General features: G+C 34.1%; 1 protein-coding gene across 1 annotated transcript in view; it reads right to left on the reverse strand.

The window, feature by feature from the left end:
* Positions 1-25,253, reverse strand: part of LOC123705321 (dynein axonemal heavy chain 6) — a gene marked incomplete at its 5' end in the record, with an annotated part of 120,166 nt that extends 94,913 nt beyond the window's left edge. The window contains 29 exons of the mRNA XM_045654061.1: positions 1,029-1,168; positions 2,112-2,304; positions 3,044-3,195; positions 5,128-5,273; positions 5,635-5,794; positions 6,088-6,261; positions 7,692-7,810; positions 10,086-10,235; positions 11,922-12,025; positions 13,523-13,669; positions 14,566-14,820; positions 15,164-15,340; positions 15,456-15,602; positions 15,878-16,090; positions 16,568-16,777; positions 17,173-17,323; positions 17,435-17,541; positions 17,776-17,904; positions 18,257-18,405; positions 18,929-19,161; positions 19,468-20,039; positions 20,181-20,364; positions 20,861-21,078; positions 21,461-21,700; positions 22,423-22,564; positions 23,342-23,558; positions 23,716-23,815; positions 24,163-24,247; positions 25,165-25,253. Coding sequence (XP_045510017.1) covers positions 1,029-1,168; positions 2,112-2,304; positions 3,044-3,195; positions 5,128-5,273; positions 5,635-5,794; positions 6,088-6,261; positions 7,692-7,810; positions 10,086-10,235; positions 11,922-12,025; positions 13,523-13,669; positions 14,566-14,820; positions 15,164-15,340; positions 15,456-15,602; positions 15,878-16,090; positions 16,568-16,777; positions 17,173-17,323; positions 17,435-17,541; positions 17,776-17,904; positions 18,257-18,405; positions 18,929-19,161; positions 19,468-20,039; positions 20,181-20,364; positions 20,861-21,078; positions 21,461-21,700; positions 22,423-22,564; positions 23,342-23,558; positions 23,716-23,815; positions 24,163-24,247; positions 25,165-25,253 — 5,103 coding nt within the window. The remainder of the gene's footprint in view (positions 1-1,028; positions 1,169-2,111; positions 2,305-3,043; positions 3,196-5,127; positions 5,274-5,634; positions 5,795-6,087; positions 6,262-7,691; positions 7,811-10,085; positions 10,236-11,921; positions 12,026-13,522; positions 13,670-14,565; positions 14,821-15,163; positions 15,341-15,455; positions 15,603-15,877; positions 16,091-16,567; positions 16,778-17,172; positions 17,324-17,434; positions 17,542-17,775; positions 17,905-18,256; positions 18,406-18,928; positions 19,162-19,467; positions 20,040-20,180; positions 20,365-20,860; positions 21,079-21,460; positions 21,701-22,422; positions 22,565-23,341; positions 23,559-23,715; positions 23,816-24,162; positions 24,248-25,164) is intronic.
* Between the last annotated feature and the right edge of the window lie 371 nt (positions 25,254-25,624).

A 25,624-nucleotide genomic window follows, 5' to 3' on the forward strand; every position in this document is an offset into this window, starting at 1 on the left:
GTATTTTTAAATAACAGTGTTTCCATTATTGGGCTTTAAATGATTGGGGGTTGAAAGAATCGATAAAGTTTATATTTATGGTAACTTATTAGAGCTAGCGCGCAAGAGCAACTTTTGTATCCGCAGCTATTTTGTCTCTCCCATCAACTCTGGGCTAGTAAGAAAGTGCGCGCACGTAGCGACGCAACTCCCGGGAGACTTGTTTATTTCTTTCTTTCAAAATAGTTTCTTTCTTTCTTTCAAAATAGTTGCGGAGACCAAAGTTGCTCTTGCGCTCTAGCTCTTTTATAATATAATTCTTCCCAACTTTCGTAACATTTAAGACGGTGTTCACAGTTATATAAGTAACAGACGTACAAATAGAATACAATGATTATGATGATGGTATTTTTGATGGTGATGATAATACTAATTTTGGTGGTAGTGATGTAAGTGAGGGGAATTTCTATTATGGTGAAATAAAAGTTTATGATGATGATGATAGCAACCATTCAATTACTGATAGTGACGATTTGATGAAATATGATGTTGATGTCATCATCGACCTAAACCCGCTCCGGGCCTGCGGGCCCGCGATGGTGAAACCGGTGCCGCACCTCTCTACACCTCTAGCCGCTCAGCTGATGTTGCCCCCTTGTTGCCATTTTCGGTAACCTTTTTGGGAGCCCATCGACCGAGCTGGCGAATCACCGTCTGCCATCACTTTCAATTTTTAATATTGAAAAGGCAGACGTCCATAGTCCCCATAGACCCAACGTACCGATCCACTGAACACCTCCTTCCATAACCCAGAGTTTTAATTCCCATATTTTACAATAGTCCTGCATCGGCCGCGGACTGCCCAGGGCTGTATCTCTATAGTGCAGTCATGGGCAGGCTGCCGCTGGTGTCCCACAACACATTAAAATTCTCTAAAGGGCCTCTGTGTGTTGGACCTGTGTCCCCACGTAAGCCTCCCAAAGGACCGGGTACCTTCCTTCTGGTAGTACCCGTGTATTATGGAGAGAAACAATAATAATATATCTTACATGTAACACAGTGGTCTTCCCGCCGCCAGTCGGCCCGACCAACATGACCCCCCACCTGACGATCATTGTTTCGTGCAACTGTATCACCTTCTTTATTTGACACTCTTCCACTTGTAACTTGCGCTCGATGAGTATTGTCGCTGTTTTGAAAAAAAAAATTACTTATATAAAATTTTTGGAATTATATTTTTTCAACATTGCGATATTTTCATATACCGGACACCAATGTGCCTTTGTTCTTCAATTTATAAGACTGTGTCTATATTTAGGTTTCGCTGCAAAGAATTTTCCATGAAAGTTGTTACAATTTAAAATGTGTAAACTTACGTTAAATTTTAATTATTATCTTGATTTAACTATCAATACCACGAAAATTTCAAACCGTTTGTTTCAAAGGAAAAACAATTTTCTCTTTTACATGTCGGTACATATTGTATGTTTTGCTGACGCAAACGAATTTTCCAGGAATATGGTAACAATTTAAAATAATAAATTTACTATAAATTTTAATTACTGCTTTGACATAACTATCAATATAAACCAGTAACCGACTGTTTCAAAGGAAAACCAATTTTCTCTTTTACATGTATATTTGTATTATGTATATTGTACATATATTTTCATGGAAGCGGAAATTATTAATTGACGTTAATTCAATTTATTTTATATCAAACAAATATCGGTAAAGCATTAAATTATGTGCAGTAATTAATTATTCAAAATTTTCGGAAACAACCACAAATTAAAATTGGTTTTGGTGCTTATTTTATATAGTTTCGTACCTACTCTACAAAAAATAATGTTTGCGGGTCGAAATTAATTCTGGCATACGTATACGCGACATGAGCAATCATATTAACTATCTCATCCACTTATAGTATTTTTTATGTCGTAGCGTAGAGACTTTCCTATTATAGTTTTGTATAATAGTTTTATATTGTTTTTTATATTTTTTATATACATATATTTGTCGTTGGTAGTCATTGCATACCTATACGAATTTTATAAGTATTTCTACAATACCGCTTTCTCATCGTCTATCATTCACGTAGTTTTCCTATTTCCATAGAACATTCAACTCACCTATAACATCAACCATGACGCCATAATCTCTCACTGGCAGGGACACTCCGGGGAACAAGTCGGACAGTATGCCAGCGAACAGCACCGCGTCTGCTGCAAGGAACTTGGGCAAGTTGCTGTCATTCAGCGCGCAGAGGAGCGTCATCTCTTCGTGCTGATCCGGACTGGCGCGTTTCAATGCTCCAGCCATTACCTACAAACGGTGAGCTTGTTTTATCGCACAAACTCGATCACGATCACACTTGCTGGTAAACTAAGATGTGATCTAAGATGAAGCGCACTCTTCAGGAGACTCGATCATATAGCATTTTAAACTGGCGCAAGTCCATACTTGTCTTTACTAAAATACGTACAATTTTGATTTTTACTTACAACCTTAAATATTAAACAGTATAGAACACGTTAAAATATTCTTATAAATTACCCTTATTTATTGCCGGTATCTTTAAGTCTACTAATTGTAAAAACAATTAAGCAAGACAGAACAGAAAAATAAATAAATAAGGTAACTATTGCTAATTTATGAAGAGGCTTATAAGATTATCTGTTTTTATCCGATGTAGAAAAACGCTAATAAAGGATTGCTATGAATTAATAAAATATAAAATAATGAACGGTCTGGAAACTTATTCACAAATAAACATTGAAATGTTCTGTAAAACAATTCAAATAATAGCATGCTGTTCAAAAAGAGACCTTACAGCTTCCTGGAATTTTCTCTTGGTCCTTGGACTTTCTGAAAGCAATTTGTAAGTAAAGAAAAAGCCTAAACTTTGTGAACTTTCAAAAGTTCGTACTTAAGTTGAAAGAGTTTTTGGGGATTTACGTTCTCGTTTGTAGGTATTGAAAAATACGCAAAATACAATATTCTCGAATTTTCTAAAAAATTAAAAATTATCGTATTTAAATAATTTAATTAAATTTAAACTTACAAGTACACTTTTAACGGCTCTCATGCCAAAGTCGTAGTGGTCCTGCTTGGACAACTGTTCACTTGATAGCTTGTACATTTGGACCATCTTCTTGGCCAAACCTTTTGATGACTCAAAGCCTTCTGAATATAGAATAACTTCTGCTATCAGTGCTGGAACAAGTTTTTGTCCTCAATACAATTGATTTTTTTTAAACTGAAAAATACGCATATTGCGTAAGTAGGTACTTGAATACGGATGAAATAGAAAATAATTTAAATTGTAATTCAAAAGTCAGGTTGCATTTTACAAATATGGAATGCTATTTCTAGGCTCATCAAATGTTGCATACAGAATATCATGATATCAAAGCAAACTTGTTTATTCTGCTAAAGTTTAACGATCAATCATCATGACATCCTATTTCGATACCAGGAAACCTTTGTAGCTCAATCCAGCAGTGTACAGCAAACGTGGATACTGGATATCTACAAGTCTGTATTTTCATCGCAAATCACATGACAATACCAGGTACCCTTTGACGATGATATTTGCGGTTTGCTTTCTCGAATTCTGCTTTCAGAATTTAATGAACCCACCGTACCTTTGAGTGCACCAAATGTAATCAAATATCGGATTTGATTAATGCTTTGTAGTACGCATATAAAATGTTGCATAATTAATACGTACGCATTGATGATAATTGTGTTTTAATAAATGTTTCACAAATTAAATTAACAGCTTTGTTGTTTTCAAGGATTATGATTTTTAAATGATGTACAACTACATGCTGACATAATTGGTACCTACGCAATGGTGTGAACAGTGAATTTTTATCCGGTCTCTAGTAAGAACTTTGTAAATGTAAACTTAACAATTCAAGTATCAAATATCATTTTCAGTATTTTAAAATTAATTATTGTATATGTTTTTAACAATTTCCTTAAGTACAACTCAATGCTATTTAACGACACTATAGTAGAGCCATTTTAATAGGCAACATTTGACAGTTCAACAAAATTCAACAACGTAACCTAGTAACGACGACATAGAATAACATGATATTTCGTTTTGTTAGAACTGCACATTTGCTTAACATTTTTCAATAACGATTACATATTTTTAATAATAATGACCGATACAAGTAATTTTAAGATTTTATTTTACTGATAAACCATCCTAAACATAATAAACAATTTCTGAATTGAAGAACTGACGTCGCTACAATTTTGTGTCAATAAACCTTTTTTCTTTTTAAATACTAGAGACGTTACTCTAAAAATCGAAATCTGACATCTAGAATCGAATGCATTGATTACTTGTGAATAAAAATCATCATAAATTAATAAATTCGATTGACAAATGTTTCAAATCCGTATCGATTAATACACTTTAATCGATGTTTTTAAGCAGGTTACCTCTCTTCGAAGATAAAATTGATAGACGTCAAATGTTGCCTATTAAATTGGCTCGACTATAGAAACAATAACTTTCACTTATAATATTTATAGAGTGAATTATTTTATAGAACGTTATTTCAATTTAATCTACGCTTGCAACGTTTACTTTTTAACCGACTTCAAAAAAAGGAGGAGGTTATCAATTCGGCCGGTATTTTTTTTTTATGTATGTACACCGATTACTCCGAGGTTTCTGAACCGATTTACGTGGTTCTTTTTTTGTTCGATGCGGGATGGTGTCAAATTGGTCCCATAAAAATTTTATTCGGAAGTAGTTTTTATTTTATGAGCGTTTTTGTCTGTATTTGACAATGCTGCAAGTGCAAGTTTGAAGTCGGTTGTTTTTAACGCAGTTATCACTTGTTCTTTACAATTTCAAAACTACACTGTGCTTGAAAGCTTTTCCTCTGATTGCAAGATTTTTACTAACGGAACATCTATTATAATTTTTATCGTCCGCGTCGTTGATTTAAAACTTATAACTTAAAATATTAGGTATCTACAAATATTCTTATTCGATATATCATGTACTAAGTAATTGTTGAGTCTTAAAATTAATTATTTTTCTATGTAAGTATATAATATGGTATGTTTAAGTTAATAATGTATTCGTAAGGAAAATTATTACTCAAATAGTATACTTACCATAATCAGGCACCATCATAGAAATAGGTCTAAACAGGGCTTTCAAGTTATCAGGCAGTTCAGTTCTTCCTGCGTACCCTGGGTTCATGGTGATGAAGGCGGCGCAAGTTCGCACCAGTTTTATTTCGCGACCCTCGAACATGAATCTATTTAATATTTATTTAAATAATACTTTATTGTAAGAACTGAAAAATATATTAATACTATTAAGAAGAACTGAAAACCGGGACTCAAATAAGTATTTTCCTTAAAATAAAAAAGCAGTTTTTTAATTACTTGTTCTTTTTTTAACAGGTTATGTTGCTGTAGGAGGAATGCTATTCAAAATGTAAAATAGTTTCCAGTAAGTTTTTACAATAATTGCTTAATAGACTTGACTTTATACATTTTAAGAACAGTTTGTGCGCAGTCACGACGCGACGTTCCGGTTGCGCGGGAGGCCCAATGTTTTTATTTCTTAAAAAATAATTATTAAACTTTTATTTTTATTATTATTTATTAACAAACCTAGTCTGCTTCGCCACTTTAGCATTCCGTATGGTGATCAACTGTTGAGCGATTACAGAGAGTACTTCGATATCGATTCTGTTGAACTCATCGAAGCAGCACCAAGCCCCCGACGTGGCCAGACCCGAGAAGAATCTGCCCATCATTTTGTAGTCCAGACCTTGGAAAGATCATGGTTTTTTAATAACTTTTCCCTGAATTAATGAAGAGCTTTATTCCTAAAAACTAATCGATGGGTTTCGATAGGAACATTTTTAATGTAGCTATTATACTACAGAGTAATTAGGGTAGAATTTGTTATCTGGTTATTAAGGAAATAGAATAATTCTACGATATTAAAAATTATCTTTATTAGCATTATTTAGTAGATACGTACATATTTCACCACTCTAAAAATGTATATTAAATTTTCTGCGACACCTCACACTAAAATTACACGTAGCTCCACCCTACCTTCAGAACAATTGAACACCACGCACTGTATCGCGAGCGCCTTAGCCAGGTCCTTCGTGGTCTCCGTCTTGCCGGTGCCAGCTGGTCCAGCCGGAGCGCCGCCCAGGTCCAGCTGCAGCGCGCCCATGAGGCACAGGTAGCATCTGTCCGTGAGCGGCGTGATCACCAGCACACCTGGTGAATACATCTTCCTACTAATACTAGCGGTCCGCCCCGGCTTCGCCCGTGGTACATATTAACGTTTTCTCTACATAAGAACCATCCTCGTACTTCAAGGAATATAATAAAAAAAGAATTATCGAAATCGGTTCAGCCGTTCTCGAGTTATGGAATTACAACGAAAAGTGGCATTGATTTTTATATATTAGATTATAAATGCGAAAGTTTGTGAGGATGGATGGATGTTTGTTGCTCTTTCACGCAAATACTACTGCACCGATTACAATAAAATTTGGTATGTAGGTTGGCTGAAGACCCAGAATAAGACATAGGCTACTTTTTATCCCGGAAATCCCACAGATACGGGAACTATGTGGGCTTTTCTTTCGGGCGAAGCCGCGGGCCGATATCTAGACATGTCATAAATTTTAGTTTTATAACATTCATACCGAAAGATTAGATTCGATAACTAGAGTTGGGATCATACAGGTGTCCAAGAGGTCAGACGTTGTCACGATTCGGCGAGACTTCAATAATTCATTCATTTTAGATCTCAGATCAATGCAGTTAAAAATAAAATTCCTTTTATTTACTGCGCCCTGATATATGAGAATTTCAAACATACCGCACATAGCAACTTAATTACTATCTTTCCTCTACAAAGTTCCAACTTAATTACGAGAAACTTATCCTTACTATAAGAGCTAGCGCGCAAGAGCAACTTTTGTCTCCGCAACTATTTTGTCACTCCCATCAACTCTATGGGCTAGTAAGAAAGTGCGCGCACGTAGCGACGCAACTTCCTATAGAGTTGATGGGAGAGACAAAATAGTTGCGGAGACAAAAGTTGCTCTTGCGCGCTAGCTCTTATATTATAAATGTGAAAATGTGTCTCTTTGAGATCTTTCAAGTCGCAGTGACTCTAGAAATAGTTAGGAGGATAGAGAGAGATATAGGCTACTTTTTAACTTGGTGAAATATCCGTGGGAATTAACTTTTACTATGTATAATTACCGATAGGTGGATTTCACTACATTGTATAAAACAAAGTCGCTTTCTCTGTCCCTATGTCCCTTTGTATGCTTAAATCTTTAAAACTACGCAACGGATTTTGATGCGGTTTTTTTAATAGATAGTGATTTAAGAGGAAGGTTTTAGTATATAATTTATTAGGTTTTAGACAAAGCGGGCGAAGCCGCGGGCGGTAAGCTAGTATAAATATGGACAATATCAATCAAGATTACAATTTTTAGATCTCTTATATGTATATTAAAAGAGCAAATACGAAGTGTCTTGCCGGTTTGCTCTCTAGAAACGGCTTTTCGAATCAGTGGTAATTGGTAAAACACAGATGGTAAAATTATGTTATGACAATTTAAAAGCGCTTCTAGAAGAAGTCTTATTGAATGAATAAATGTTTGAGTTTGAGTTGAGTTAGAGTTTACCTCCAGCACCCAAATATTCGTGTCCATAGATGTACATAGCGCTGGACATCCTCGCCACGCAGTTGTCAATGTCGTCCTCCCAGTAATAGCGGATCATTTTCAGCCATTCAAAGTCGTTCCTGCGTAATTGGAATAATAGATATTGTTTATCGATAGTCGTATTGTTCGCCTTTCATAATTTCAATAGTGAGCCGATTATTGTTTATGACATGTGTTTAGTAACTGTTGTCTGTTTAATTGTTGTGTATTTATTGTAGTGTATTAGTTGTGAAATTATACATAATGTTAGATCGTAATTATATACAGTAGGCTTGTATAATCGATTTCATATCACTACATAGTATAAAACAAAGTCACTTTCTCTGTCCCTATGTCCCATTGTATGCTTAAATCTTTAAAACTATTAACTAGGTACGCAACGAATTTTGATGCGTTTTTTTAATAGATAGAGTGATTCAAGATGAAGGTTTTAGTGTACAATTTATTAGGTTTTAGACAAAGCGGGCGAAGCCGCGGGTGGTAAGCTAGTTAAATAATAAAGAATAGCTATTTTTGCTAAGTAGGTATTATGAGAGCGCTTTGAATAAGATCGTCATTCAAAGCGGGCCGCATGGGAAATAAATACGATTTAAAGCTTTTAGTTTATTTTCCTCAATATTCTCCTACAACTAAAACAGACAGTTATGATAAAATTTTCCACTGCAGGAGCAAAAAGCGTTACAGTGAAAATAACCAACTCACGTTGAAAGCTCACAAAGAATTTGGCACTTTATAATAAAGCAACGTGACCCCGTACGACGGTCTTTGACTCTTCATTGATACAAGCCAAGCCAAGCCGATCGATAAAATATTAACTTGTACCTTTTCATGAAACTAGATTTTTACTATGAAAAAGCTTATTTTCTATAAAATTCCTTTAAAGCTCATTAGTACTGTTAAGGGGCTGCATAAAAGGACATTTCCAACAATACCGTTATTATTTTAAACTAGGTTTGATGGAGGAAAAGTTAATTTAATTTACAGTATGTTTAGTTTTTACTTTTATGAAAAATGTTATTTTAATAAATTCCCAGAAATGTGGTAGTCTACAACTTAAGCTTTATAAAGCGCATTTTCGAACTAGATCACCTTTCGGTCTTCGTTGAAAGTCTTCTCAAGGTGCTCTTAGAGCAATATTATTTCAGACTAGCTTCCGCCCGCGACTCAGTCCGCGCGGAAAAATTAAGAAAAGTTAAGATTTATTTTTTTCTACGTATTTTTCCGGGATAAAAAGTATCCTATTTTATGCCCAGGATAATAAAGTATAATTATACCAAGTTTCATCGAAATCGAACAGTTAGTTTTCACGTGATGCCTGAACATACAGACAGACAAAAATTTTTTTAATCACATATTTACGTTTGGTATCGATCCAGTAACACCCCCTGCTATTTATTTTTTCAATATTTTCAATGTACAGAATTGGGTCAATTCTGTACATTGAAAATATTGAAAACTACAGATTTATTATATGTATAGATTTTAGAACGTCTTTACTGTGAATTCTTATTAATAACTAGCCGTCCGCCCCGGCTTCGCCCGTGGTACATATTCACGTTTTCTCTACATAAGAACCATCCTCGAACTTCAAGGAATATTATAAAAAAAGAATTAACGAAATCGGTTCTCAAGTTATGCGCTTACCAACACATTTTGGGATTCATTTTTATATTAGAGATCGAAGTTAATCAATAACATCTAATGTAAAAGTCAGACACAATACAATAAATATTAATACCCGATAAGCAACATTGATTTCTATTTTTATTTTCGAAATGATATTTGACAAAGGTCATTGACGTTCCTATTCTTAATTGGAACACATTCTTATTATAGTAGAGCCATTTTAATAGGCAACATTTGACAGTTCAACAAAATTCAACAACGTAACCTAGTAACGACGACATATAATAACATGATATTTCGTTTTGTTAGAACTGCACATTTGCTTAACTTTTTTCAATTACGACTACATATTTATAATAATAATGACCGATACAAGTAATTTTAAGATTTCATTTTACTGATAAACCATTCTAAACATAATAAAAAATTTCTGAATTGAAGAACTGACGTCGCTACAATTTTGTGTCAATAAACCTTTTTTCTTTTTAAATACCAGAGACGTTACTCTAAAAATCGAAATCTGACATCTAGAATCGAATGCATTGATTACTTGTGAATAAAAATCATCATAAAATAATAAATTCGATTGACAAATGTTTCAAATCCTTATCGATTAATTCACTTTAATCGATGTTTTTAAGCAGGTTACCTCTCTTCTAAGATAAAATTGATAGACGTCAAATGTTGCCTATTAAATTGGCTCGACTATAGTATCGCATCATAACTTACGATCTCTGCACATGCTTCTCCACCATGTGCGTGATGGTGTCTCTCGCATGCACGTCGACTGTTATTAGAGCACAGAGGACTTTCCGAAACAGCGAGGTGAGATCTTGTCGAGTTAGCGCCGCTAGGTCGTTGAGGTCCGCTATGCATTTCCTCGAATAGAACAGTTTTATAAGACAAAATAAAATGTCAACACAGCATAGAAAGTTACCTTCTTGTTATTAGAAATATTGTTTATAACAAAGATTGTATACTAGGCTAGATTTTGTAACGTATTCAATAAAGTAACTTACACGATCGCTAATAATTTTTTAATTTATTTTATTTATTTATTTTAACTCTTTAATAGTTGTACTTTAGTAGTTGTAAACCTTATAACTACTTACACATAGAACAGAGTACAACTATTTTGGCGGCCTTATCACTTAATAGTGATCTCTTCCAGGCAACCACGGTAAAAGGTAAGCAAGCAAAATGATCACTAATTGGCGGGATGAGAACAGAAAAAAGAAATGAATAGTCATTTAATAATAATTAATTACGTAGATAAATGAATTAAAGACCTACTGCACAATTATCAGAGAAGAGACTCTATAAAATGTTTATATGTCAATGTAATAGTAAATATTTTACATAATATGTAATAATTTATCATAATTTCTTACAGACACTTCTACATAGTACTTAAACCTTAAAATATTGTAGCCAAAGTGTATCTAGAAACCATTAGTGGTGGATATTAAATACTACGTGATATACTTTCCCGTGTTATTCCGTGGAGGCGCTAACAGCTGTAACAGACGCTTAGGCTGGGTCAAGGTAAAGTAAACAACTTGTTATGAACAATGAATATTACAGAATAAATAATTATATCTTGTGTCCTAATTAGCGGAGAAAGAAATTTAACAATATAAGGAATTAACAGGAGTATTTTACTCTGCGTAGCTTTATCTCAATGTAGGTATTTGAATTTTGTATATCACTAGCTGCGCTCCGCGGTTTCACCCGCGTGGCTCCGCTTCTGCTGGTCTTAGCGTGATGATATATTATTAACCGACTTCAAAAAAAAGGAGGAGCTTATCAATTCGGCCGGTATATTTTTTTTTTATGTATGTACACCGATTACTCCGAGGTTTCTGAACCGATTTACGTGATTCTTTTTTTGTTCCATGCGGGATGGTGTCGAATTGGTCCCATAAAAATTTTATTCGGATAGGCCCAGTAGTTTTTATTTTATGAGCATTTTTGTCCGTAGGTATTTGTAAATTTTGCAAGTGCAAGTTTGAAGTCGGTTGTTTTTAACGCAGTTATCACTTGTTATAGCCTATAGCCTTTGATGAATGGGCTATCTAACACTGAAATAATTTTTCAAATCGGTCTAGTAGTTCCTGAGATTAGCGCGTTCAAACAAACAAACTCTGCAGCTTTATAATATTATTATAATTATAATTAAGTATAGATTTATAAAAAATGTAATAGTAATATTGTGTTACAACATTCGTACCCATTTTCTATAAGGTCTTCCATCACACCTGACGATAACGTTGCGTAACAGATCGTAGTTTTTAATAATACAATTTAAAGCAAATAAAAATGGAGTGAATGGTGTGCTTTACTTGATAATCTACTTTTGATATAAAGCACACGATTCACTAGTATTTCTTTTAACTATTCTTTAATGTCCTATATGAAGATGAAGAATTTAAAAATTAAACCGAATTCCCTATCACAAATTACCGTCACATTTTACTTCCTTTAAAAAAATTATATACCAGCTGAATGGAGAACCGCCTCCTTTTTTGCAGTCGGTTAAAAAGTAATGCATTCAATTCCAAATACCTCTCATAATCAAGCAGTGCTGTATCAATACGCAGCGGCACTTCAAGGTCGAAGATCTCGTGAACCCCTCGAGCCCACATCGTTTGTGATACAGTCAGAACCACCTGGAACATTCTTTTTGTTTGTATGTTTGTCAAAACATACTGAAGCGGTTTTGAAGTTTTAATTAAAATTTTGGTATAAACTTCAATCACACAAAAATTACTAGCTCTAATTTAATTATTTCGGGGTAAGAGGAGATAAGTAAATAGGTATGTCCGGAAATAAAAATGAGAAAGGTTTGTACTCGTCCAGATATCAATTATTCCTGAAAATTCGAATATGCAGAAATTTTAATTAGGTCACAACCAGGAACATAAAATGCCAATATTGTTACAAGTTGTTTATTAATTTTATTCATAGACTCATCAAGCCCTTCAGGCCTGGAGATGAAGCACGGAAGTTTACATTTTTCTATTTTTTACTTCCAAGAAAAACTTATAATAACGTTTATTGCGCGCGCTATCCAAACAAGAAAAAATGTGAAGTGCAATTTTAATCCAATACTTCGAATATTGCTTTACTACGTTTTATATTGCATCAATATTGAGAGGGAAGAAATATAGAATCACAGATATAAAAATTCTCGGTAATAGCTTTTCAGAACTGAATACATTACAAAAACAAATTCAACAAGTGTGCATTGACGAAACACTGCGCTTTGAATTATGGAGAAGTTACGCTATATTGTCACGATATTGTCCAGTAAAAAAAAAATAGTGTGATATTAATGACTATTACAATATATAATAAAATACCGGATAACTTTAAGGATCTCCCAGTTTTCTCCCATATTTAAGAAGAAACTGACGAAATGGTTAATGGAGAAACAATTTTATGATATTCAAGAACTTATTACATTGCGGAATCTGTGAAGGAATTAGTGACGTTTGACAATTATAGTGACGCGAAGAATTTGTGTAGTGTTGGTGTAGTGTAATTTAATTAACTTATTTCCATTTAAATATTTGCACACCCAAATAGTGGGTAGAATGTATTAGCGCCTTAATATTGTAACAACACCTTTTTTGTAACTACATTCTTGTAAATAAATGAAATTTGAATTTGAATTTGAATTTAAAATGACGATAAAACTGTTCAATGTAATAACTAGTAATACATATTTGAAATGCTAATTTATTAATCAAATACAAGCTTCTCGAAGTACAGCTACGGAGCTGTACTTGTTTTGTCCGGAATACAAAAGATAAGCAACAGGTGGTTGAATGCTTTTTAGTCATTTAACATTCTACTGATTTTTGTTGACTGATACAGAGAGTCAAACCAATCATTATTTTTGAAGTGACACTTCTTTAGGCGCGTTGAGAGAAATTCCAGGTCGCGTCATGACAATACCGTCATTTCATGGAGCAAGGTGGCGATTTTGGTATCTTTGAATCTTGCCAAAGAAGTTTCACTACTAACACGCAGGTATTATGCTCGGCACACACGCTCTTTTTTATTTACTTTGACCAACGAAAGACAATCAAACATGTCATCCAAGTAAAATATGCCTCACAAAACCTGACAAAAACATTTGCAAAAGCTGCAAAATACATTACCTGATTCGGATGTAAGGCCACCCATTCGACTCTCGGGCGAACTTGGTAATCCTTCAACGCGAACTTCATGCAGCGCTTCACTGAAGCGAACATTGCCTCCTCCACTTTGCCCAGCCAGTCTTCGACGTTACCGCGCGCTTTGAGACCCTTAAATAAACAATATTTAGAGAGTTTTCTTGATATTGGTACAAAATAGAGCACAGTATAATTTATATTTCAATCGTCAGTTTCACTCAGTGATAAAATGAGAATATAGATAACTAGACTCTCGTTCCCACTTTGCCCGGGTTGAAACTGATTAAAAAAATTTACTTTATAAAGATAACTTCTGGACAACTCTCGTCGTATAGACGAAAAAAGCTTTTCTAATTGAGGAATTTAATGAAAATAATTATTTGTAACAAAAAACTAAAACGCGTTCTAAACAAACTGAACAAAATGTAAATGAGACCAACTGAAAGGCACTAGCTTTCAAATAAAAAAATCATCAAAATTGATTCATCCATCCGAAAGTTCTGATAAAAAAAAAATACAGTCGAATTGAGAACTTCCTAGGTTTTTAATCGAATAATGAAAGAATAAGGTTACCGATCAGGTTTTTATCCATTTACATTAATAAATGGATAAAAACTAAAAAACTGAAAAATAGATTACATAATAATCGTGAAAAAAAATTGAGATTCTACTTACTTATTTACAAAACACAAAAAAAAAACAAAAAGCAGAAAGTCACGCTACATGTGTTGACATTTCTAAACAAGTAGCTATAACAAAGGGAGCGGCTTGCAAAATATTTGGAAACACATTATTTGTGAATGAACTTGTGGCTTTATTAAAATGCTGTAAACAGGTAAAATTTTTGTGTATAAAATTAATTATTATTATGTGATGTTTTTTTGTGTTTTTTGTGTAAAAAATATATCATAGACTACCCTTTGTATTTTAATAGTATAACTTATATTCATATTCTGAACCACTCCTATGCCCTTATTTTTTTCAGTGAACATAAACGTATAAAAATACACCTGTAGATATAAACATACCTTGCCCAAATTGATTCTTTCTCCCTCCGGTGAGAGCATGGCAATAATATCCGTAGTCAGATCTTCAGCTTTGGCTGTTTTAGCCAGCTTCGCCTGCAAAGCGTCCCTCGTAGCGAACGACATTTCTCTCTCAACCAGAGTCCCATCTTCCGTTATCTCCATTTCACTTTCTGGTAATTTCACTCCGAATTCTAGTTTCGCGATCGCGTCAAAGCATTTACGTAAGTGTGGCTGTACTGCGTGTGGATTACGTGTCTGCCAAGAGAATTGATCATTATTATCATTTAACACATTTTGAGTATTTTGATACTATTATACTGCAAATTGGTGATTAATTTCTTTATTGTACGGAGATCAAATGCATTAATAATTTCAACACCTATAAAATAACATACTTTTATGCGTTTGAACATGACTAAGTAAGTAATATTAAATTCACACTAAAATAAAAATAAAAATGTTTACAGGCACTTTTACTAAATTACCTACAGAATCTTCCAATCGAATTATCCGCCAAAAATAAAAAATAAAAACATTAAAACTAAAGCCTATCCAAAACAACAACCTATATTTAAAAAAAATATTAATGGACCAATACCTGTGCCAAGATCTCCAGCAGCTCGTCGTTCGACAGGAAGAAGAACCTCGGGAAGGCCACTCTCTTGGTCTCGAGATACGCCTCCAAGCATTTCATGATCTGGTCCAGCATCTCGTTGTTGCGGACGAACTCGTCGTATAGCTTCGGCTGAGTCGCTGCTGGCATTGCTAGAGGCACCTACGTTTTCGAGGGTTACTTCAAGGTTTAGTATCGCCCAGCGCATATTATAATTAAATTAAATTCACCACCAAATCTTAAAGATATCAAATACATTTCTTTAATATGGTCTAACCTTAGCCAATTTCCTCATGATATCCTTCCACGATTTATCAACAATAGTGAAGAGCCGCGTCTCGTTCGGCAGCTGGCGTTGGATGTCCGGAGCTGAGAATATCACTTCTAGATATATCCAGGTCTGTTGGCACGCGTACCACTCTTCCTGTTATAACAAGATTTGGAAAATCAGTATGGAATTTTGGCAAAGAAGATACCATAAGGATAAAGATTAAAATATACGAAAAAATACTTAAAAAATAAATGAAAAACACACATTGTTGATAAAAGCGAAATTAAATAAAACACGTAAAATTGAATCCATACTCCGTAAAATTGAATATACATATTGTCTCTGGATATGAAATTTAATCGCATAAAACCAAAACAGAAAGTTACAAAAAACCTAATTATGTTTGATAAAGAAGATATTCGATTTACCAAAGTTCTTGCAAACAGCTCCAAGTTTTTGGCCCACTCTTCAACTCTGCTCCTAATAGGTCCACAGTTTCGTGAGCTTAGAATTGTGCTGATGTGGATATTGCTCTCATCAACAGCAGCCTGGATTTCATCGAGTCCACCTAGGACGTAGACATCTCGGGCGTCTTTGTGAAGTATGACGGGGAATTCTAACGCGGCCCAGATTTCTTCCACCTACAAAACAATATATTTTGTGTGACGCAAAGTTATACCTATAAATGTCACGCTCATTCATCATTTTAAAAATAATCGATTCTGTTCATATTTATTTTATAATAGCTCCGCGGTTTCACCCGCTACGCGTGGTTCCGCGTTTAGCGTGATGATATATAGTCTATAGTCTTCCTCGATGAATGAGCTATCTAATACCGAAATAATTCTTCAAATCGTACTAGTAGTTCCTGAGATTAGAGCGTTCAAACAAACAAACTCTTCAGCTTCATAATATTAGTATAGATTCAAATTTAAAAGTTGTAAAGAAAATTATCTGATTTTATTTTCCTTTATATTTAAGTAGTCCATTTAGTGAATCATCAAACCCTACACCGGAATATGAAATGCAAATAATTTACCAAAACCTAATTTTAAAATCCAGATCCTCTTTTAGCAGCAACCAATGAAGAGGACATACATTAATTATTTTTTACTCACCTTCTTCAGCAGAGCTTCCAAACCAGCTTCCGAGCTCGCTTGACCAGCGACTTCCATCAGCTCCTCCGCATGTTGGAAAGCCTGCAAGTCTTCCAGCATCTTCAGGGTCACCACCATGTCTGGTGTGAAGCGTGTGTGAAGAATCTCCTCTATACGGACCCAATGGCGAGGTTTAAGCGCTGGGTTCCGAAGGTATGACATGACTGGTAACTAGAATAAAAAACTTTGAATGAATACTGTTGATATTTTTGAAATACATCTAGTAAGGTATACTCAGTTTTAATCATCTCAATCGTTCACTGAAATTGTCATAACTATATGATATTTTTCTACAAAATAATTGCAACGAAGTTTCGCATACTATATTATGCTACGTCCCTGACACAAGTACGAGTACAAGCGACGTATCTGCAATTGTAGGACAGCATTTTTAGAACCTGCTTCTAGACTGGAGTTTGTGCACAGTATTTACACACACAAGTGTTAAAAAAATGAGGTGTTGTAAGTACGATACAATAGAAAGTTACGTATCACAGTATTTGAATGAATGAATTATGATGATATATGTTACAGTTTGAATTTTATCGTATCATTTTGTGAAATACCTTATCCTTAATAATATCAATAGTCTCCTTACAACCGGGAACTATCTTGTTAGGTGGCAGACCTTTGTCGAGCTGGTTGAAAGCTTTACCGAAATTGATGGTTGTTGTTTGAATCTCATCTATATCCAACGTATTGAAGGGCGCTTCGTACCTTTAGAAAAAAAATAAAATTAATAATAAAAGTTTGAAGTTGGATGAAACCAGAAAGCATTATATGGTATTTAAATTTATTACGATTTAAAAGAAAACAATAGGTATGTACCATGTTGCAAATAGATCGTTCCACTCCTTAGAATTCTTCCACAGCATCTGACGCAGCCGCACATCTGTTATGGCTTCATCCAGCGACTCCAGTCTCGCTGGTGGAATCTAAATGTATTACGAAATTAATAATATCTTTTACTGCTAGTAGTTTAAAGGACCCTTTATTGTATATGTTATTATGGTTCAAAATTTTATAAACCGTCAGCCAACACTAACATTATCTATTTTTACGTTAATTAAGAAGAAAATGATTTAAAGATAAATCTTCTACAAGTATTAGGCATATTCATTTAATAATTTTACTACAATATGTTATTTTATGTAACATCTTTTTCATACCTTAAATATTTTCTGCCATTCGCGTATCTGCTTGTCCCTTGCGGTACAAACTTGGAGTTTCTCAGCTAAATCATCTAGAACTTCCAACACCTTCTCGTATTCAGATTTTTCATCGTACAGCCAAGGTTGCTGTAATAGACATTTATTCAGAAATCTTGTGCACACACACACACACACACACATACTACATCTAGTTTTACTGGTTTATTTACGTTTAAAATACATTCGATGATTTGAGTAAAGCATATGAAACGTGCGATGACATCACTATAAGTGTTTTTAATATTTAAAGAATACGTTATTCCGATATAGGTGTAAAGTATTATGTTATTTTATTTATAGAAGAGTTGTTACCTGACACCTAACAGACCAAGACAGTGCTAACGCTACTAAAAGCCTAGAGAGACTAGAAAGCAGACTTGGATATGAGATATTCATTAACTCTATTGACAAAGTCAAAGTAATAATTTCAGGTACATACTGCAACTTCATCTCGCAGTTTATTAACGTCCAGCATCAACTCCATGATATCCTTTCCTATTTGACTGGCAAACATTCCCGCTAATTTGCCCCGGGTCTCCAGTCTAGCGTCTACATTAGTGCGTAGGTTGCCAAGGGCAACGCTGAGACCTGCATATATATTTTTTTTCGGTTGATAAAAGAGTAGGCAGATAAAGATAAAATAGAATAAATATTATTTTGAATATGACACTTAAAACAGTAGATTTTAATTATTGGTCGTATCAATGCTAGATAAATTAATCAATTAAAATTCTGCTTCAAATATTCAATCATGCTTCAGTTCTTTAATAAACGAGTCGTCTACATTTTTGTTGTTTACTACTTAAGTTTATAATGAATGTTCAAAATTTTATGATGTAAATGCTATTATGATAATATCTGATCATAAGAATATTGCTAAAAAGCTAAAAATGTATATCGAAACCGAACAAATGACAGCCTTCTATCAATAGTATGGTTTAAAGTGTTAAATCAACCAATCCTCCTATTTTCGTAACACTGAACTATTATTTGAAATACTAGACATGTCGGACATGTAGCAACTTTTATATGCACTGTCTTTATTTACATTCCAACTTTATTTAGATTCAGTTGGAGAACTGCTTCTCTAAAATTTTTACGAATAACTTACCCAAATATTCAGTCATGTCATCAGGTGGTATGGCGATATTAAATTCACCCATCAAATCATACAATTCCCTTAGATACTCCAACCTTTCTTCCAATTTAGCAACTCGAGGTTCTAATCCATCAAGTAAGAAGTTATAAGCCACGAGTTCACCCGCGCTTTCTGGCTCTTTAGTTATATCATCGTTGATGCCTTCTATTCCTTCTAGAATTTCGTCTATACACGTTCTTCCGATACTGAAAAAAAAAACGTATCTTTTTTTGTCTAGATTATCTCAAAGGAGTTAACCTTCGATATTTAAAATTTATGTTGATAAAATATGATTGTAGTACGCCACAATTCAACAGCGAAGATAATAATAATTTATTGAAATTCGCAAAATCGGACTCCTACACTACATTCAGTTAGTGTGGTTAGGCTTAAATTTAGAGAAATCAATAACATCAGTCTGCGTGTTAAATTTATAAGCGTTTAGCGCTAAAAGCTAACAGACAAATACTACTATTACTATTACGCATTATTGATCCAAAATGGAAACTTACTCAGGTGTAGTTGTATGAACAACGTCAAATAGTCTTCTCGGTTGAGGTCTGAATAGTTCTTGGAATGGAGACAGGCAGAGAAACAGTAATCCCAGTGGCTGGTAACTGACGACATCTTCAATTTCCTCTATTTGTTTAACAAACTTCTCACACAACTTCCTAAACACATTCACGTCCCTCTCTTCCCTTATTATGTTAGTGTCCATTTCATGAGCCTCTCTAAAGTTATCCATAAACTTATTCATTCGCTTGAGGAAAGTCCACAAGTTTTCGAAGGCATTTCTTACACATAGAGGTATAAAATTGATATCTTCTAACATCTGCTTGTCTTGGTGCATTAAGAAGTATAAATTCGGTGACTGGCCAGCGGACCACTCGACTTGCTTCCCCATTATAGTTGGCTGAACGAATATTTGCAATGAATCTTCATTGAGAAAGTTGTGGAAGGTTCGAACGTATTCTTCCCAATAGTCAGTTATTCTCTGCATATATTTTGATATTACTTTTTCGCTTGGATTCAGTTCTACTTCTCCCGAGGGTACGACATAAGCGTCAACTTGAAAGAGAGCCCACTAAAACATGTTTAATAAATGTATCCATGCAAATGGCGAGCATAGCAAAAAGTACGAAAATAACAACAAATTATAATAGTGAAATGTTAGAAGAACAATATCCTGTTAATTACAGAAGCTTTTATTCAGCATAACCCACACCTTGCACGTCTCAGTGTCCCTAGGCAATACTTCCAGCACCTCATCCAAGTCGGAACCTTCGAGCAACTCTTTCGCCGGCACGAACTGCACGTGCGTCCTCAGCATGTTCGCCATCATTGAGTTCGACAGCTTCGTCAGTCGGTACAGCATGTAGTTCGTCATGTAGTCCATTAGTTTTATGAAACTTAACAAAATATAAAGATTTTTGATGCATAATATACTATTTTTCTGGAAAACTACAGGGAAGGACTGAAATTATGAGTATGATAAGATACCCGCGGTAAAAAAGCTCTAGCCTCACAACTATCTCTAGCCACAAAAATCATGATATAAGTCGCTCTGTTGCAACGTGAAAGAGAGACAATTAAACATACATTAATTCTTATAATATTTAGTAAGAATGATATGAATATAAAGTCAGAAAACGCTCACTGAGTAGGTATGCACGTAAGATTCTTTAAGCTAGCTTTCTTTCTTTGCTATATTGCAATGTGGTAGTCAACTAATTTCACTATTGGATGTCACTATGTTTCACAAAGCTTCATGAATGTTTTCTTGTGAAACCATTGTTTTAAGTGACAACGTGTTGAGCATTTAGAGCCTTAGCTTTTTGTGCAACTTCGTTGAGCGTAACACACGTTTTAACAAATAAAAAGGAGCATTGCGTAAATCGCACATACCAAGCAAGTCTTTCGCAATAGTTCCTCTTATTCGCCTTTTCGGTATACGACATGCCTCCCTGGGGCTTCCCTCGTATAATCTGAAAGGGCGCTATGTTCCGATCGTCGTATATAAAGCCCTGTTGGTACAGAGCAGCATGGCATGCTGTAGTTATGACATCCAGTACTATTGCACGAAATTCGTAAAGTTTCGTACGCATGTATTCCACTTGTTTCATCTAAAATATGAGTTGTAATCTACACTAATATTATAAAGAGGAAAACTTTGTTTGTTTGTTTGATTGTAATGAATAGGCTCATAAACTACTGGACCGATTTTAAAAATTCTTTCACCATTCGAAAGCTACATTATCCACGAGTAATATAGACTAAGTATATATTATCACGCTAAGACCAACAGGAGCGGAGCCACGCGGGTGAAACCGCGCGGCACAGCTAGTAATTTATAAAACCAAGGAATTATGTTTTTGTTCAATATTTTTTTGTATTTCATTTAGAATAGGATAACGGAAGTACAAATTTCATTTCAAATTCTCATACTCTCTTGCAGTTACGTAAAACAAAGAACAAATAGCTCAGCGAATTAAAAGTTCTGCATACCTGAACTTCAATAAAGTAAAAGAATGCTATATCCATGTCCTTTGAAATATCAGCAAAGCTCTTCATGTACATATCGCAGCACATTGCTTGCATGCTCAGGAGCGCTTTGCCCAAAACTGGGGTCAGAATGAACAGTTTCTTAGCGATCTTCTTGCGTATCCTACTGTACTTCCTGAATAATATCGACTTTCGCCACACGTAAAACGCTTTCCAGTAGCGATAGTTTCGGAAAAATTTTATCTGTTCAAAGATATTATTTTATTAATATATACATTTGATAATAAAACATAAATCGTATAACTTTTAACTTGTTATTGTTTAAACTGTGCTAGTAGGTACTTATTATAATTATTTGTTTGGCAGGAGAGATTATATTTTTGATTGAACAAGTGATAACTGCGTTAAAAACAACCGACTTCAAACTTGCACTTGCAACATTTACAAATACAGACAAAAATGCTCATAAAATAAAAACTAGTTTCCTATCCGACTAAAACTAGGCCTATCCGAATAAAATTTTTATGGGACCAATTCGACACCATCCCGCATCGAACAAAAAAAGAATCACGTAAATCGGTTCAGAAACCTCGGAGTAATCGGTGTACGTATACATAAAAAAAAAACATACCGGCCGAATTGATAACCTCCTCCTTTTTTGAAGTCGGTTAAAAAGGAAAGCACATCAATAACAAATATACCCACATTGTGTTTTGAAACATCAAACGCGTTTCATCGTGAAAAGAAAAATTGGAAATATGGAAATATAATGAGGCTTATAATACGTCTCCAATCATACAATACACCTCTGTAATACCTCTAAATTATATTGAAGATTACTGATATTTTCTTCGTTCATTATCAGACTAATTGACGCCCACAACACGTCTCAGTGAGATCAAAACATAATATAATACAGAGGCGTATTCGAGAAAAACAAGATAATTATTTAAAAAATTTCTTACATCGGTAAGCTGTACAAATATAGTATATTCTTGCTCCCAATCTGGTAGCTTGGTGAACACCATTTCACTGGTGTAGTGCGTCACACCACAGGGACTTATCGTCAAGTAGTTTTTTCTATCAATTTGCTCATATGGTACCACCCTGTATAAGTATTTTATTTTTTATTACGTACTTCTATAAGTAAATTAACGTCTAGAGAGCGCGTAGCCTTCGTAGCATAGCGTAGCGTAGTAGCGTAGCATTGTGGCATAGAGATGAAATATTTTGCAAAATGAATTTATCTCCTTTTTAATCATAATATTATGTGTTTATGGCATTATCATTAATTTTTATGTAACCATAATGGCCATTTGTCCTATAATGTCAAATCTTTAAATATCTGTTTACCACTAAATATTTTCCAAAGCACGATATTCCTAGAATTACTTAACAAATAAACCTACATTCTCATATATTCAATTGAAGAAATTGGACCATGTGGACTTTATTTCAACGCATGTTTTGATATTTACTATACATTAAGAATACTCATTGTTATTCATTCTGATGCAATTTCCAATCTACCTTTACAAAATGTAGACACAAAGGAACAAGTATAAAAATTAATAATAGCCAGATAAAGTTTATTATAAGTCGAGCAAAACAGACACCGTATGCAAGGTGAATTAGGATGCACTTCTCCCGCCCTTTATGACAGAATATAAACTGAATTTATCTCAATAAACTTACAGATGTTTGAGTAAAACCTTATTTGTTTTGTTTTATTTTCGTTACTATTACCTATTTACTTTTAAGTCGTGTCTTATTTTTGTTATAATAATATGTAATAGCTAGATAGATTATGAGATCCTGGATTCTATGTGTATTTAATTATAACTAATAAAATTACATCCTACAAAAGAAGTATGAAAAATTTACTTCAGATAATAGGGTGTGAAATACACATTCTGCGGGTGCACAGCGTAGACCATATACAGAAAGCCACACTCCGGGTTGTTTCGGACATGGTCTATGACCTCCTTCTGCGACGCCACCACGGGCTTCACCTTAAGAGGGTCTGTGGTAGCTTGCGCCCGCTCCACCACGTCAGAGTCACTACGGGACTCGTGTATTTTAATAGCTTTTTTCTTTTTACCTGTAGCAAAAAAACGTATTATTTTCTTAGTTTCGTTAGAAAAGATAGTTGAAAATACTCACTAGACAAGCTTAGCTGGTAATCTTTTGCTGAATTCGATGTTAACGTTTGTTACTTAGAACAACTTTAATTTGAAATTACTTATTGAAATGAAAACAATTAATCTTACCTTCATCTAGTTTAATAGGATCAAGATGTAAGTTATGAGTTTTCCTCTCCCTTTTGAATCTTTCTTCTTGAGCCACACCAAAACCGGTCTGTTATGAATTTTTTTTAAATACATATTTATTTATACATTCTAGATAGATGGATATATACTTTTCGCTTATCTAACATGAGTTTCAAACACAATAATATTATCTATCCCTAATTTTATTTGAGATTCGTTAGTTAATTTGTTCTGGCGTAGGTCATTATAGTATAGGAATTATAATTATTCAACTTAAACATCCCTCATATTATATTTTAAATAATCAGAAGTAGCAAATAGCTAAATCTATTATGAATCGCATCGTAACCAGTTCACCCGTTTAACAGCTACGGTGGTGTAGACAGATGTCAAAACTATATTAGCAAATTTTGAAGATTTAAAAAAGAATCTTACCAAAGGCTCTGGTTCTTTTTCTACATGTTCAATCTTATCTAACAGCTTCCTGTGAGGTAAATGAAAACCGATATCTTTTGATTTTCTGAAAAAAAAAAATTTACGTAAACTAAAAAAAAACAAATATAAATGGAACCGGGAGCTATCGCCTTCCTCTCCTTAAAAAAAACAATTATTAAAATTAATTCGTTCAAGCAGTCGAAAAGTTCTGCGAAAGCAAAGCCAAAAATAAAAATATAATCGAACGGAGAAACTCCTCCTTTTTTAAGTCGCGTCAAAGTTAAGTACCTACTTTAGATTATACATACAAGACACTTAGCCTAATCTTGTGTGGTAAGTAATTGTTTAAAGGGCACGGAGGCAAATATGTCTGGTGACTTAACGACAATCGATGGGTGCCCCAGAAATAATTAGGTAGCTCTGTATTTTCATAACTGAAAAGCTAAACAACTCAAAAATTTTCTAATCCTGACGACGCGGTTGGCGCAGTGGTAAAGTAACTGCCTACTGAGCCGACGGTCCCGGGTTCGATCCCCGGTCAGGGCAAATATTTGTGTGATGAACTCAATTATTTGTTCTTGGGTCTGGGTGTTATTATCTATATACGTATTTATTAAATATTATATTTATCGTCGCCTAGTACCCACAACACAAGCCTTAATTGAGCTTACTGTGGGACTAGGTCGATTTGTGTAATAATGTCCTATAAAAAAAAAAAAAAAAAAAAAAAAAAAAAAAAAAAAATCCTGACCTTATTAAAATTAACATAATGTTATTCTTACTACCTACTACAATCTCTTTCATGTAGATATTAAAATAAATTAATTAGAGGCTCTTTTGTCAACTGAAGAACTGGTTTATTCCTTTGTGAAGACGGAACGGTTAAGGAAAAAGTAATTAGGTACGAGCTATTAAGTCTATTTTACATTTAAATGCGACCCTTTGAAGCGTCTCTTTTCTCTCAGTTCTTCATAAAAATATGAATAAATAAGAGCAACTTGCCTCGTGTAACAAGTAGGAACCTTCCTAACATTCCTTTGAAGAGTTTCTATCGCTGGCAGTGTACATGGCTTACGATGCATTATTTGATTATTTAATTAGTCATGATTTTTATTTATTACTACAACAACTTAAGGAATCTATAAATTAATTATTCAATATCCACAAAATAAGATCACAAGACTATGTATTTGTTTATTATTTACTATAGCAACGCGTAACAAAAATAAACAATTTTGAATTTTCGAGCGCTTTGTCAGATAGCTTTCATTGCCGCCAATCACAGTTAACTACATTTGAGTTATAGAATGTAAGAAAATGCTTATTTTTTCACACACGGCACGATCTGATCCCATACTAAGCTTTCGCTTGTGTTATGGAAACCAGATGGCTGATAAACATACATATACAATTTTAAATAAATACTTAACTATATAGATAATTAACACCCAGACAGCAAACA

This window comes from Colias croceus, chromosome Z, assembly GCF_905220415.1.
Source record: "Colias croceus chromosome Z, ilColCroc2.1".
NCBI classification, from domain to species: Eukaryota; Metazoa; Arthropoda; class Insecta; order Lepidoptera; family Pieridae; genus Colias; species Colias croceus.